This window comes from Sciurus vulgaris (genome assembly GCF_902686455.1).
Source record: "Sciurus vulgaris genome assembly, chromosome: 9".
NCBI classification, from domain to species: domain Eukaryota; kingdom Metazoa; phylum Chordata; class Mammalia; order Rodentia; family Sciuridae; genus Sciurus; species Sciurus vulgaris.
The window spans coordinates 1978805-1994464 of record NC_136469.1 but is presented as its reverse complement, the minus strand read 5'-3'; the positions used below and the strand labels follow the sequence as shown (position 1 = coordinate 1994464).

General features: G+C 55.2%; 1 protein-coding gene across 4 annotated transcripts in view; it reads left to right on the top strand.

Annotated features, from left to right (window-relative positions):
- The window catches only part of PDE5A (phosphodiesterase 5A), a 97456-nt gene extending 91103 nt beyond the window's left edge, over positions 1-6353 (top strand). For all 4 annotated transcript variants that reach the window (XM_079152905.1, XM_079152907.1, XM_079152906.1 and 1 more), the window contains exons 19-21: positions 3089-3163; positions 3764-3847; positions 5700-6353. In XM_079152905.1, the coding sequence (XP_079009031.1) occupies positions 3089-3163; positions 3764-3847; positions 5700-5837 (297 nt within the window). In that variant the 3' untranslated portion in view covers positions 5838-6353. The remainder of the gene's footprint in view (positions 1-3088; positions 3164-3763; positions 3848-5699) is intronic.
- The last annotated feature ends 9307 nt before the right edge of the window (positions 6354-15660 follow it).

Sequence of the window (15660 nt, the reverse complement as noted above, 5' to 3'; positions counted from 1 at the left end):
AGACCTGACAGACCAGCACTGGTGGAGAGAGACCTGGCAGACCAGCACTGGTGGAGAGAGACCTGACAGACCAGCGCTGGTGGAGAGAGACCCGACACACCAGCGCTGGTGGAGAGAGACCTGACAGACCAGCACTGGTGGAGAGATACCTGGCAGACCAGCACTGGTGGAGAGAGACCTGACAGACCAGCACTGGTGGAGAGAGACCCGACACACCAGCGCTGGTGGAGAGATACCTGGCAGACCAGCACTGGTGGAGAGAGACCTGACAGACCAGCACTGGTGGAGAGAGACCTGGCAGACCAGCACTGGTGGAGAGAGACCTGGCAGACCAGCACTGGTGGAGAGACCTGGCAGACCAGCACTGGTGGAGAGACCTGGCAGACCAGCACTGGTGGAGAGAGACCTGACACACCAGCGCTGGTGGAGAGATACCTGGCAGACCAGCACTGGTGGAGAGAGACCTGACAGACTTCCAGCGCTGGTGGAGAGAGACCTGACAGACTTCCAGCGCTGGTGGAGAGAGACCTGACAGACCAGCACTGGTGGAGAGATACCTGGCAGACCAGCACTGGTGGAGAGAGACCTGACAGACCAGCACTGGTGGAGAGAGACCTGGCAGACCAGCACTGGTGGAGAGAGACCTGGCAGACCAGCACTGGTGGAGAGACCTGGCAGACCAGCACTGGTGGAGAGACCTGGCAGACCAGCACTGGTGGAGAGACCTGGCAGACCAGCACTGGTGGAGAGAGACCTGGCAGACCAGCACTGGTGGAGAGACCTGGCAGACCAGCACTGGTGGAGAGACCTGGCAGACCAGCACTGGTGGAGAGACCTGGCAGACCAGCACTGGTGGAGAGATACCTGGCAGACCAGCACTGGTGGAGAGATACCTGACACACCAGCGCTGGTGGAGAGAGACCCGACAGACCAGCGCTGGTGGAGAGAGACCCGACACACCAGCGCTGGTGGAGAGATACCTGGCAGACCAGCACTGGTGGAGAGAGACCTGACAGACCAGCACTGGTGGAGAGACCTGGCAGACCAGCACTGGTGGAGAGATACCTGGCAGACCAGCACTGGTGGAGAGAGACCTGGCAGACCAGCACTGGTGGAGAGAGACCCGGCAGACCAGCACTGGTGGAGAGAGACCCGACACACCAGTGCTGGTGGAGAGAGACCCGACACACCAGCACTGGTGGAGAGAGACCTGACAGACCAGCACTGGTGGAGAGAGACCTGGCAGACCAGCACTGGTGGAGAGACCTGACAGACCAGCACTGGTGGAGAGACCTGGCAGACCAGCACTGGTGGAGAGACCTGGCAGACCAGCACTGGTGGAGAGACCTGGCAGACCAGCACTGGTGGAGAGACCTGGCAGACCAGCACTGGTGGAGAGACCTGGCAGACCAGCACTGGTGGAGAGACCTGGCAGACCAGCACTGGTGGAGAGACCTGGCAGACCAGCACTGGTGGAGAGACCTGGCAGACCAGCACTGGTGGAGAGACCTGGCAGACCAGCACTGGTGGAGAGAGACCTGACAGACCAGCACTGGTGGAGAGAGACCTGACAGACCAGCACTGGTGGAGAGAGACCTGGCAGACCAGCGCTGGTGGAGAGACCTGGCAGACCAGCGCTGGTGGAGAGACCTGGCAGACCAGCGCTGGTGGAGAGACCTGGCAGACCAGCGCTGGTGGAGAGACCTGGCAGACCAGCGCTGGTGGAGAGACCTGGCAGACCAGCGCTGGTGAAGAGACCTGGCAGACCAGCGCTGGTGGAGAGACCTGGCAGACCAGCGCTGGTGGAGAGACCTGGCAGACCAGCGCTGGTGGAGAGACCTGGCAGACCAGCGCTGGTGGAGAGACCTGGCAGACCAGCTCTGGTGGAGAGACCGGACAGTGTGCGGCTGCTGGAACCCTCCTGTCCTGAATCTGAGTTGGAGAACCCAAATGAGGCTTAGAATTGGAACTCAGGCCTCTGCGGGCTGAGTAGCCATGAGCAGACCTGGAGCCCAGCTGAGACCTCCAAACTGCGCTCCTCGAGGAGCAGGGCTGAACGGGGCCATGCGGGCTGGAGCCAGCAGGAAGCTCACGGGCGAGCTGGGAGAGCATCTTCTCACACCAGCAAGGGGGCCCCAAAGACCCCAGGGAGGACCCAGCTCAGTGAGCCCCAGCTGCCAGCACAGAACCAGGACGGAAGTGCACAAACTTGTTTCAACCCAAGAACTCAAAGTAACACTGAGGCACTGGAAACAGAGCCTTCCGAGGTGGTCTTGAGAGCCACGGTTTGTTAAAGTGGTGAAGTGGGAAAGCGGGCATTTCTCCTTTCTCTCACATGAACCGTACCTCAGGACAACTCCATATTGGCATGGGAAGCTTCACCTGTTTTAACTAACAAAGCAAAAAGGAGTGTTGGCCCTGACCATCACCCTTCCACAGCCCCTGAACCAACGAATGTGGGCAGAGATCGTGATGATCGCCAGTGTCACAAAAAGAGAAGCACCTGGGCTTTGTAGAGCCACGGGTGAAGTGTGCAGCGCTGCCCGCAAGGGAGCCAGGCCGGGAGAGCTGATCTCGGCCCTGAGGGAAACGCAGGGGCCAGACCTGCCAGCGACATCAGGGAGTGCAGTCTTCAGGAAACTGCAGGATAGCAACCCAGGTTACCCATCGACGGAAGGAGAAACTGAAAGGAAATCCCAGAGAAGGACCTGTAGATGAGAAGGAACGTAAGGGGTCTGTCCACCCACCACCATCGAAGGCCTGCTGGTGCTGTGTCTTGGCGGCACCTTGGAGTAGCAGGTGCTGAGTGAGCAGCTGCCGCATCCTGCCCAGGGGCCTGCTTCCCTCTAGCTGGCCGAGCAGAAGTGCGTCTTGCTTTAATGCTTCCTTACAGAGTCCCAATGGCTCGTCCCGTGATCGCCTCACGTAAAGTGAGCCACGTGCCATTTGCGTTGTTCGCCACCGCTCTGTTCTGGTTTCTGGTGTGGGTGAAACAGGGGTGGCAGCGGGTGTTCTCTCCATTCAGGTCTCTGTTTTAAAGACCTGCGTGCTTCTCCTGGCCTAAACTCAGTCTTTTGTTTTGTTCCAGATAGCAGAACTGGTAGCAGCTGAATTTTTTGACCAAGGAGACAGAGAGAGGAAGGAACTCAACATCGAGCCCACGGTAAGAACGGCACCTCCTGGTCCTGCCCTTGGGTCATCCTAGAAGCACGCGTCCTTCTCGCACTTCTGTGGGGCCTTCCCCTAGGTACACGGTGGCTCTTTAAGTTGCTCGGCACTTGTCCGATTAGAAGCGTGAATGTCACACAGAATGCAGAAGCAGGGAGGGGACACCCGCAGTCCCAGTTTGTCCCTCTGGCTTGCTAGCAGCTTGCCATTCAAATGCCCCGGGCGCTCGTGTTTTCATGGCTGCGTGGAGCACCTACAGCCGCCGCCTGCGCTCGCTCTGACTTAGGACGTGCACAGGCCGCATCACCTGCGGCACAGTGATGAGAGCAGATGCTGAGTGTGTGCCTGCCCTTCTCACCGTCAGGATGTTCCCAAAAGGGAACACAGGACTGGGGGTGTCTTTTATACCAAGCACGGATCTCAAACCACGGAAAGCTGCTCCCACCACGAGAAACCAACCCAGTCTTCTCCGTCCTTGGGTGGGGCATGCATGAGGCTGCTACCTGACTTCCTAAGCTGGCCCGTTTCATCTTTGTAGAGCCAAATTTCATTGTGTTCTGCAAATAAATGCTCGTCTGTCTGTCTGTGTTTCCAGGATCTGATGAACAGAGAGAAGAAAAACAAAATTCCCAGCATGCAGGTTGGGTTCATCGACGCCGTCTGCCTGCAGCTCTACGAGGTATTTACGCTTATGTCATGCTGTCAACTAAAATCTTAAGTAATTCAGAGAGATTGGCACTAGGCACGTATTTTTTGTTCTAAATCAAGAAACAAGAAATGAAAGTGTTAGTAGTCTTGCTTGTTTTGCTGATAAATGTTTGCATGGAGCACAGAACACATTTTATATTCGCTGTTCTTGAAAACCTTAGTTCACTCAGCTTAAATGCCCACTGTGTGCAGGCCCACGGGTTCCTACTGTGTGCTAGCGCACAGGCACCTGCTGTGTGCTGGGCTCCAGTGAGCTCTTCCGGGAGTGCTTGGAGCAGAGCATGGAGCTGCCCTGGGGGGCCGAGCCGGCTTGGGATTCTTCTCACCGCCCACACCCCCACCCTGGGCCTCCATGAGGAAAGTGCCTCTGGACTTTTTCCCTCTGCCACGCCAGACTGGGATATTAAGAGACTTGTTCTGAGGGGGGAAGGAAGTGTCTAAGGATATCACAGGCTCCTGTTCCCACACTTAGCTGGTTGGCCTCTTTGGACTTTTAGGAGTTGGGGATTTTTGCTTTGTTTTCACGTGAAAAGGTCCACCGCCCCAAACCAGTTTACCAGTTCAGATGCTTATGACCCAAGTGCAGAAACTAGATTCTGTCTTCAAACAGAAAACTGTTTTTAGCATTTAATTATTTGGAAAAAGAGCGTTTAGCATGGAGTTACCACAGCATGGCGAGACAAAAAGAGTCCTGGAAGGTTTCCACCTGGGCGTTGCCGGGATTGATTCAGAGACTGGATTTCTGAAGTGCGTCTTCCAGGGAGATGGACTCTTCACCCCAGGCAGGGACTCCTGAACCACATCTGGGGTCCATGCAGAGAATGGGGTAGGGAAGCAGTGGCCAGCCAGGAAGGGGAGCCCTCCAGGGCAGCAGCGCCGCCCTCCTGCTCGCCTGCCGCCCTGCCTACCAGTCCTGGGAGTGCCAGGCGACCTGAGCCGGCACCCTGCGCGACTGCTGCCTCCTTGCTGGCTGGTAGAGCTCCCAGCTGAAGATATGGACAGGCTGTCTGGATCTCTCCAGGCCCTGCAGGTGGTGGGAATGTGTCAGATCTCCATGGCAGGCTTCACAGCCTCGCGTCACACATGTGTGGGACCCATGCGTCCCCGTGCTTCGCGGACTGTCAGGACCCCTGCGTTCAGGCCAGCTAGAAGACGCAGTGTGAAGCTGAAGTGTGTCCACTGCTGCAGCAGCGGCGAGTCGCGCAGCCACCCGGCCCTCGCGGGGAGTGGCCGGAAGCAGAGTGACTGTTGTGTGCGCGCCCCGCGCTTCCCCAGCAGGGCCGCACTGCAGGGCCCATAGCGTGTCCTGTCTGCGGTGACCTTGTCTCCGCTACCGTGTCTCTAGTGAGGAAGCACCATGCCGGAGTGCGCAGCGCCCAGCCCCACCGCGCCACGGGGTGCTGGGCATGTTTGGTTTTCCCTGTCAGGAGGCAATCCTCCTTGCACATTGCTGTGGCTAAATGCAGACAGCGGTGCCTCACTGAGTGAGAACTGCCCCGACCGTGGCCTTAGATGAACACCCCTGGCCCGTGCCTTGCATAAAATCACTTTGCAGGAAATCTCTACAGCCAAGAAGGCCCGCAGGTCCCACCCCAGAGCCATCTGCACCCCAGAGAGCCGGCCCCACTCAGCCTGGGCCACACCTCGGTGTTGCAGGGGCCTCCCTCACTACCGGCTCCTGTGCATGCACCCCGCTGGGAAGGTCAGGGCCCCCAGGAGAGGAGTGAGTGCAGCCTGGGTGGGCTCACAACCAGGGGAGGGTGCGGGCCCTGGGCGGCTTCCAACCTGGCTTCCTCCCACTGCCTGCTCTCTTCTCTCTCCAGGCCCTGACCCACGTGTCGGAGGACTGCTGGCCTTTGCTGGAGGGATGCAGGAGGAACAGACAGAAGTGGCAGGCCCTGGCAGAGCAGCAGGAGAAGATGCTGGTCAACGGGGAAAGCGGCCAGGCCAAGCGGAACTGAGGGGCCGCTGGTGCGGTGTGGAAGAGTCAGAGGGCACCGCTGCGGAGCCCCCAGTCCCCCTGTGCACCGTGCAGACGTCCTGTCCACACGCGGCCACTGCTGTATTCTTGTTTCTGCACGGCTTTCCAGAGCACAGCATGATGTGTTTTTAGGGGACATTTCCACAGCTTCTGGACATGTGTCCGAGCCACTGGACTGAAGCCCGTGGTGGCCCCCTGCCGGGGTGCAGGTGCTGCTCCGCAGCTGTTTCCTGCTCGGGGTTTATAATAACTGGTTCTTGCATTTTCTGAGTTGCCAGTCTTTCAACAAGGTTTGGAATCTTGCTTTTCTCCACCGGAGGCTAGGAGCATATTGACTGCCTCCTGGGGCATCCACCCCACGGCCCCCAGGGGCATGCTAGCCTCACTGCCGGAGGTCAGCAGGGGAGTGAGGAGAGGCCCCGATCCTGCAACCAGCCAGAGGAACGCCCACCGGAGGTCCTTCTGAGAAGCAGTGGTTTGAATTCTGAACTTTTTGGTGAAAATAATTTTCTCATCTTTCATCTCCTTTCAAACCACAGTCTGTACATCAGTGTCCTAGATCTTAACAGGAAAGTGGTCTAGGCGCTGACCTCGAGGAAGCGTGGCTCAATGGCGGAGCACGAACCTGTCTCTCGTGTCATCTGCCAGGTGCAGCCTGAGGAAGGTCCTAATCGTGTCAGCAGCAGACACATCCCCAGACAGGAGCTGCAGGAACAGGAAAGGAGCCTCAGCCAAATGAGATCAGCAGCACTGGGACGCTGCGTGTTCTGGCTCCCAGGGCAAGTCCGGCCTGAGCCAGCGAGGCTCGGGCCCCCGGCCACAGTGCGGGTGGCCCCCCACGGCTTCCAGCACAGTGCACACCTTCCTGGGCTCTGAGCCCAGTGCAGCGCCCCTGAGTTCCTGTTGGCCCAGTGCTGGGAAAGCAGGGTGGAGAAGCCGCCCTTGGAAAGGACTTCTGCTCCTCCCTGTGTGCAGACTTCAGATCGGGGGAGCAGGCAGTCTGGTCTGTCACGGCACCCTGCCTGGGTCAGGTTGCATCGCTGCGACCAAGACACCTGACGAGACCCAGGAAGAGCGGGCTTAGGGTTCAGTCCCTGGTGACAGCTTCACCGCTCTGGGCCTGGTGTGGGGCAAGCATCGTGGTGGAGGAGGCGGCTCAGCCCCCTGCAGCTGGGAAGAGTGGCAAGGGCCTTGGGCAAGAGCACCCCTGGGCAGCCCCCATGACCCACCTCCTCCCCACACCCCACCAGCCAGTCACCACCCAGGGATCCATTCCAGCTTGGGCCTCTTGCCATCCATCCACTTCTCCTCCGCACGTCCCTGCCCCGACGGAAGCTCTGGGGACACCTCACGTGCAGCCACAGCACGCTCTCCCACCTTCCTGCGAGGAGAGGAAGTGTTTGCTTTGGGAGGCTGTCACCGAGGCGGGCCGGGCCCCCTGCGCAGGGGTGTGCCACAGTCTCAAGCCTTCCAGGGCCTGTGGCTCCCGGTCACATCCTCTGACTCCGTAGACCTCGGCACGTCCCTCTAAGTGGTGCATGTGTTGAGGCACAGGCTCTATTCCTGCCCTTCAATCAAGAGGAGGCAGGACGAAGGGCGTGGCCGTCACTGTGGGGGTGTGTCCAGGAAGCCCCCACTGGTGTCGCTGCACGACTGGACCTTCAGCATGTTGCTTTATTTTATGACACAGATGAAATCTAAGGTTGCCTCTTGGTGGCACTGGAGTGTGAATTACACAGACACACCAGCAACAGTCGTGCCTGCATACTGAACACACTGTGCACGCTTGCACAATAGGGTAGAGTCTCTGATAAGCTCTCTTTCCGTCACACCCCCATGATCTACCAGTTATGCCAAAATACACAGCCACACTCTTGGGCAGTTTGTTCAGACCCCCCTGACGTGTGCTACTGAGGATTCATGTGTGTGTTTCAGCAAGCATTTGGGTAAGGCGTTGGCTTGTTTTTAGATAGCAGTTTTTATTTCATTGGTTTGGACAGCAAAAGAAGTCAGGCAGGGCCTGGCTGTTCTGCTTTGATGCTGACGCTGCAGCTCAGAGGGAACCCCATGTGTCTGCAGGGCTGGCTGGCTCCACTGTCCTGACTGGTGGGCATCGTTGCAGATTAGGATTGCTACCCGTGGGCCAGGGGCCCAGATCCATTTCTGTTCTCCTGCAAATGCTTCCTTTCCAGGACCTTCAAGCTGGGAAACAACAGAGTCCTCCCTGACCCCACCCTATATTTACAGTACCCACAACTTATAAGAAATTGTTCTTGCTCTAGGTTGGTAGGTTGGCTGGTTGGGTGTAGCAGACTAATGCGATACCACTTAACTTCAATTCTCAGCCAGAAAAGCCCCAGTACTTTGCTGACTGGTTTGAAGAGTCTGCACAGCTTCTGGCCTCGTGTTTTTCAGAGCGTTGGCCTTTCTAGTCACCATGATGTGAATTCAGAGAGTGTGTACCCTTTTGGGGCCTGTGCAGAGTTAGAGGGGACAAGGATGCAGCCCTGGGGTGCCCAGTGGGCCTCGGAGACCCATGGGAACGGAGCCCTGGGCCAGAGAAGGCTCAGAGCCCACAGGTCCTGGCACTTGAGTTTCCAAGATGGAGAAACGGCGGGTCCCGCAGGTGGGGTCTCGTGCCCTCTGAGCGCCCTGCCGGGGCACAGACCAAGGTGAAGCACTGTCCCTCGCTCCTCCCCTTGACCGGGGTCCTCTCATGCAGGCCTGGAGCTAGGAGTGAGAACAGTCTGAAGGGCCGGGCTCCTGGAGCACCAGGGCCCCAGATGCTCGGCCAGCAGGGAAGTGCCTTTATTTCAGCAGGTAGCACAGGCGCCACACAGCTTCCGGCGGCCCCGCAGCTCTCCAGGCCGCCTCACGTGATGTGCTTGCTTTGTTTTTTGTTGTGTTTTTAAACAGGACCGATTTGAGATGAGGGGAAATGCAGCAGCTGCGGTCTCCTCTTGAGAGCTGCGGGGTAGTTTGGAGGGAGGTGGGGCAGGGTGACTGTGCCACAGGCAGGTGAGCCTGTGCACAGGTGCAAGAAGGGCCACCCACCTGCCCGATGTGGGGTCAGGACACAGCTGCCTGCCCGCTCCCCACCGCCTGCACACCAGGCCTTCTCCTCACCCCAGGCTCCTGCAGGATTCGTCAGCTCGCGTCCCTCGTCCCTGTGTGACTCTTGGGGCTGTGAACTGGGCAGTGCTGACCCCTCTGCTCAGGGTGCCCTCCCACACCCCTCCGAAGCCTGTGTGGATGTATCCTGTGAATGTAGCTGGGAGCCATGTAAATAATGGGAATATGAATTTCTGGGACAGCTTAAGAAAGGAGACCTTATGAATCACCACTAGCCACTGTTAAAATCTATTTGTATTCTTATACCTTTTCAATATGTTTGGACAAATACATAGTTTCTGGCACTATTTTTATACTAGGATGAAGGAGTCACCGTGTACCTCACCGTTTAGCTTTGCAGTCACAGTGATCGTCACAAAAGTCGATCGCCGCCTTCTCCCACCAGGAGCCACCGACGGCTCTTCTGTGACACTCACCCACCCCTGGCACTGTGCGGTCGCAAGCCGGCCAGGGAGGTCCCTGCACTGTGCAGACTCACCTGTCTGCTTCTTGGAGTTGCCGTGCTTCGCAGAATAAAGAATGAACAGGTCCCTGGAGTGCCGTGTGATTATTAGGGGACTCGGAATCTTCCGAGTTGAGAACTGATGGGGACTTTGGGTCTTGGGCTGGGGAAATGGACCAGTGGTTTGAGACACAGGTGGAGCTCACCTGTAGTCGTACCGGCAAGAAGGACGTGGCTTAGCTGGCCCTTGCCCCCGCCCTGTGCTGTCTCCATGGTGGCCTCCCTCCTGGCAGGGCCTTTGCTGCCCATCTGAGGACAGCCTCTTGAGCCTGCCTCCACACCTCAGGTCCACACCACCCTGGCTCAGTTATCTCTGGCCTCCTGCCACCTGAGGAGCTGAGGCTCAGGAGCTGAGACCTCCCCTCAGGGTTTCAAAGCAGGTGCCACTCCACTTCGCTCTCCTGCTGAGCTTTAGATTTTAAAGGCCCACGTAGCTCTGCCCGGGTCAGGTGGGCTTCTTGAATATTCCGCACCTGGCAGGTCTGGTTCCACCAGTTTCACAGTCCACTCCTCCACTTTGTTCGCCTGGTGAGTGGCAGCCTCCCCTGCGCCCGGGACTCTCCTCCAGGCAGGACGGGGCGCAGTCTGTGAGCTCACTGTTTGCTGGACAGGCCTTTGGGGGATGTCTAGGCTGCTCCGGGTCCAGGCTGGAGGGCATCGTGCCTCCAGGCAGGAACAGTTTTGACATTCGGAAACTTTTTTGTTATTCGAGTCTCGCCTCCCAGACTGGCCCTCTAATTTCTTTTCTTGCATATTTCCGAGCTCTGCTTGTTGCGTACCTTTGGTTGCTTCTCTCCAGCTTTGACTTCTAACTCCTTCATTCAGTTTTCACTCAGCCCATCACGTTTTTAATTCCTAAGAGCAGTTTGTGTTGGTTGCCTTAGTCCATTGGGGCTGCTATTGTAAAATCCCACCGACTGGAGACTCTATAAAGAAACATATTTCTCGTAGTTTTGAAGGCTGTGAGTTCAGGACGCAGGTGCCAGCATCTGTGTCTGGTGAGGTCTGGCGGAGGGCGTGGGGAAGAGAGTGCTCTGGACAGCCTCTCCCCGTTTTCCAAGGGTGCCAGTCCGTTGAGAGGCCAGAGTCCTCGTTGATAGTGCCTCCCACAGCCACACTTCTTAGTACCACAACGACAATTAGGCCACACTCTACTGAAGAGATGCCATCTACACTGTACTCTGTGACACCAATCCCAGAGACACCAAACTCATCTGGAAGATAGCAGCCATCCTTAGTCTATGTCACCACCTATGGACATTCCAACTCACCAGAAGATGTGCCATCTACCTAAGTCTATGCAACCAACGAGAACACTCCAACTCACCTGAAGATGTGCCATTTACCCTCAGTCTGTTCCACCACCTACGGACACTCCAACTCACCTGAAGATGTGCCATCATTCCTCAGTCTATGTCACCACTTAGGGACACTCCAAATCACCTGAAATATGCACTTACCGCAGTCTACGTCACCACCTAGGGACACTCCACACTCACCTGAAAGATGCCATCTACCCTCAGCAGATGTCACCACCTAGGGAGACTCCACACTCACCTGAAAGATGACATCTACCCTCAGTCTGTGTCACCACCTGGGGACACTCCACACTCACATGAAAGATGCCATCTACCCTCAGTCTATGTCACAACCTAGTGACACTCCAACTCACCTGAAATTGTGACATCTACCCTCAGTCTATGTCACCACCTAGAGACACTCCACACTCACATGAAAGATGCCATCTACCCTCAGTCTATGTCAACACTTAGGGACACTATACATTCACCTGCAAGATGGCATTTACGCTCACTCTATGCCACCACCTAGGGACTATCCACAATCACCTGAAAGATGCCACTTACCCTCAGTCTATGTCACCACCTAGGGACACTCCACACTCACATGAAAGATGCCATCTACGCTCAGTCTATGTCAACACCTAGGGACACTCCACATTCACCTGCAAGATGGCATTTACGCTCACTCTATGCCACCACCTAGGGACAATCCACAATCACCTGAAAGATGCCACTTACCCTCAGTCTATGTCACCACCTAGGGACACTCCACACTCACCTAAAGATGTGCCATCTACCCTCACTCTATGCCACCACCTAGGGACACTCCACACTCACCTGAAGATGTGCCATCTATTCTCAGTCTCTGTCAGCAATTACGGACACTCTAACTAACCTGAAGATGTGCCATCGATGCTCACAATATGTCACCATGTAGGGACAATCCACACTCACCTGAAAGATGCCATGAACCCTCAGTCTATATCACCACCTAGGGACACTCCACACACACCTGAAAGATATCACTTACCCTCAGTCTATGTCAACACCTAGGGACACTCCACACTAACCTAAAGATGTGCCATCTACCCTCAGTCTATGTCACCATTGAGGGACACTCCACACTCACCTGAAAATGTGCCATCTATCCTCAGTCTCTGTCAGCAACTAGGGACACTCTAACTAACCTGAAGATGTGCCATCTACGCTAACACTATGTCACCATGTAGGGACACTCCACACTCACCTGAAAGATGCCATCTACCCTCAGTCTATGTCACCACAAATGGACACACCACCTTCACCTGCATGATGCCACCTACCCATCGTACATGTCACCAACTTGGGACACTGCAACTCACCTAAACGATGCCACCTACCCTCAGTCTATGTCACCACCTAGGGACACTCCACACTCACCTGAAGATGCCATCTCCACTCAGCCTATGATACCACCTAGGGACACTCCACTCACCTGAAGATATACCATCTACCCTCAGGCTATGTCACCACCTAACGACACTCCACTCTCACCTGTAAGATGCCATCTACCATCACTCTATGCCACCACCTAGGGACATTCCACACTCACCTGAAAGATGCCATCTTCCCTCAGTCTATGACACCACCTAGGGATACTCCACACTACCTCAAAGATGCCATCTAACCTCAGTGTGTGTCACCACCCTGGGACACTCCACACTCACCTGAAAGATGCCACTTACCATCAGTCTAGGTCACTAGGGACACTCCAAAATATCTGCATGATGCCACATACCCTCTGTCTATGTCACCACCTAGGGACACTCCAACTCACCTGAAAGATGCCATCTACCCTAAGTTTATGTCACCACCTAGGGACAGTCCACACTCATCAGAATGATGCCATCGACCCTCAGTCTATATCACCACCTAGGGACCCTCCATCTCACCTGAAAGATGCCACTACCCTCAGTCTATGTCACCACCTAGGGACACTCCACACTCACGTGAAAGATCCCATCTACCCCCAGTCCTTGTCACCACCTAAGGACACACCACACGCATCTGAAATATGCCATCTACCCTCAGACTATGGCACGACCTAGTGACAATCCAACTCACCTGAAGATGTGCCAACTACCCTCACTCTATGTCACCACCTAGGGACACTCCACACTCACCTAAAGATGCTATCTACCCTCAGTCTATGTCACCTCCTAGGGACACTCCAACTCACCTGCAAGACGCCATCTACCCTCAGTCTATGTCACCACCCAAGGACACTCCTCAATCATCTGAAAGATGCATTCTAAACTCAGTCTATGTCACCACCTAGGGACACTACAACTCACCTGAAGGATGCCATCCACCCTCAATCTATGTCGCAACCTAGGAACACTCCACACTCACTTGTAAGATGCCATCTACCCCCAGTATTGTCACCCCCTACGGTAACTCCACACTCACCTGAATGATGCCACCTACCCTCAGTCTATGTCACCACCTAGGGACACTCCAACTCCCCTGCGAGATGCCATCTACCCTCATTCAATGTCACCACCCAGGGACACTCCACACTCACCTGAAAGATGGCACCTACTCTCAGTCTATGTCACCACCTAGGGACACTCCACACTCACCTGAATGATGCCATCTAACCTCAGATGGGGTCACCACCTAGGGACACATCACACTCACCTGCAAGATGGCATCTACCCTCACTCTATGCACCACCTAGGGACACTCCAAACTCACCTACATGATGCCACCTGCCTTCAGTATATGTCAACAACTAGGGACACTCCACACTCACTTGAAACATGCCATCTACCCTCAGTCTCTGTCACCACCTAGGGACACTCCGCAGTCACCTGAATGATGCCATCTTCCTTCAGTCTATGTCACCACATATGGACACACCACCTTCACCTGCATGATGTCACATACCCACAGTACATGTCACCAACTTGGGACACTCCAAATCACCTGAAAGGTGTCATCCACCCTCAGTCTATGTCACCACCTAGGGACACTCCACACTCACCTGAAGATGCCATCTCCACTCAGCCTATGACACCACCTAGGGACATTCCACTCACCTGAAGATATACCATCTACCCTCAGGCTATGTCACCACCTAACGACACTCCACTCTCACCTGTAAGATGCCATCTACCATCACTCTATGCCACCAACTAGGGACATTCCACACTCACCTGAAAGATGCCATCTTCCCTCAGTCTATGACACCACCTAGGGACACTCCACACTACCTCAAAGATGCCATCTAACCTCAGTGTATGTCACCACCCTGGGACACTCTACACTCACCTGAAAGATGCCACATACACTCAGTCCATGTCACCAATTAGGCACACTACAAACTCACTTAAGATGTGCCATCTACGCTCATTCTATGTTGCCACCTAGGGACACTCCACACTCACCTGAAAGGTGCCATCTACCCTCAGTATATGTCACCACCTAGTGACACCCCAACTGAGCTGAAGATGTCCCATCTACTCTCAGTCTATGTCACCAGTTACGGACACTCCACCTCACCTGAAGATGCCATCTACCTTCAGTCTATGTCACCCCCTAGGGACACTCCACACTCACCCGAAAGATGCTATCTACCCTCATTCTCTGCCACCACCTAGGGACACTCCAAATCACCTGAAAGGTGTCATCCACCCTCAGTCTATGTCACCACCTAGGGACACTCCACACTCACCTGAAATATGCCATCTACCCTCAGACTATGGCACGACCTAGTGACAATCCATCTCACCTGAAGATGTGCCAACTACCCTCACTCTATGTCACCATCTAGGGACCCTCCACACTCACCTAAAGATGCTATCTACCCTCAGTCTGTCACCACCTAGGGACACTCCACACTCACCTGAAAGATGCCATCTACTCTCAGTCTATGTCAACAACTAGGAACACTCCAACTAACCTGAAGTTGTGTCATCTACCCTCAGTCTATGTCACCACCAGGGACACTCCAACTCACCTGCGATATGCCATCTACCCTCAATCTATGTCACCACCTAGTGACACTCCAACTCACCTGATGATGTCCCATCTACTCTCAGTCTAGTTCGCCACATAGAAACACTCCAACTCACCTGAAAAATGCCATCTACCCTCAGTCTATGTCACCCTCAAGGGACACTCCACACTCACCTGCATGATGTCACGAACCCTCAGTCTATGTCACCACCTAGTAACACTTCAACTCACCTGAAGATGTGCCATCTACCCTCATCCTATGTCACCACATAGGGACACTCCCCATTCACCTGAAAAATGCCACCGACCCTCAATCTATGTTACCAAGTAGGGAAACTCCACGCTCATGTGAATGATGCTATGTACCCAGAGTCTATGTCACCACCTAGGGACACTCCACACTCACCTGCGAGATGCCATCTACCTTCAGTCTATGTAACCACCTTGGGACACCCCACACTCACCTGAATGATGTCACCTACACTCAGTCAATGTCACCACCTAGGGGCACTCCACATTCATCTGCAAGAAGCCACATACCCTCAGTCTGTGTCACCACCTGGGGACACTCCACACTCACATGAAAGATGCCATCTACCCTCAGTCTATGTCACCATCTTGTGACACTCCAACTCACCTGAAGTTGTGCCATCTACCCTCTGTCTATGTCACCATTTATGGACAGTTCACAATCACCTGCATGATGCCACTTACACTCAGTGTATGTTACCAACTAGGGACACTACACACTCACCTGAAAGATGTGAACTACCCTCAATCTCTTTCACCACCTAAAGACAATCCACACTCACCTGAGAGATGCATCCACCCTCCGTCTATGCCACCACCTAGGGACATCCACACTCACC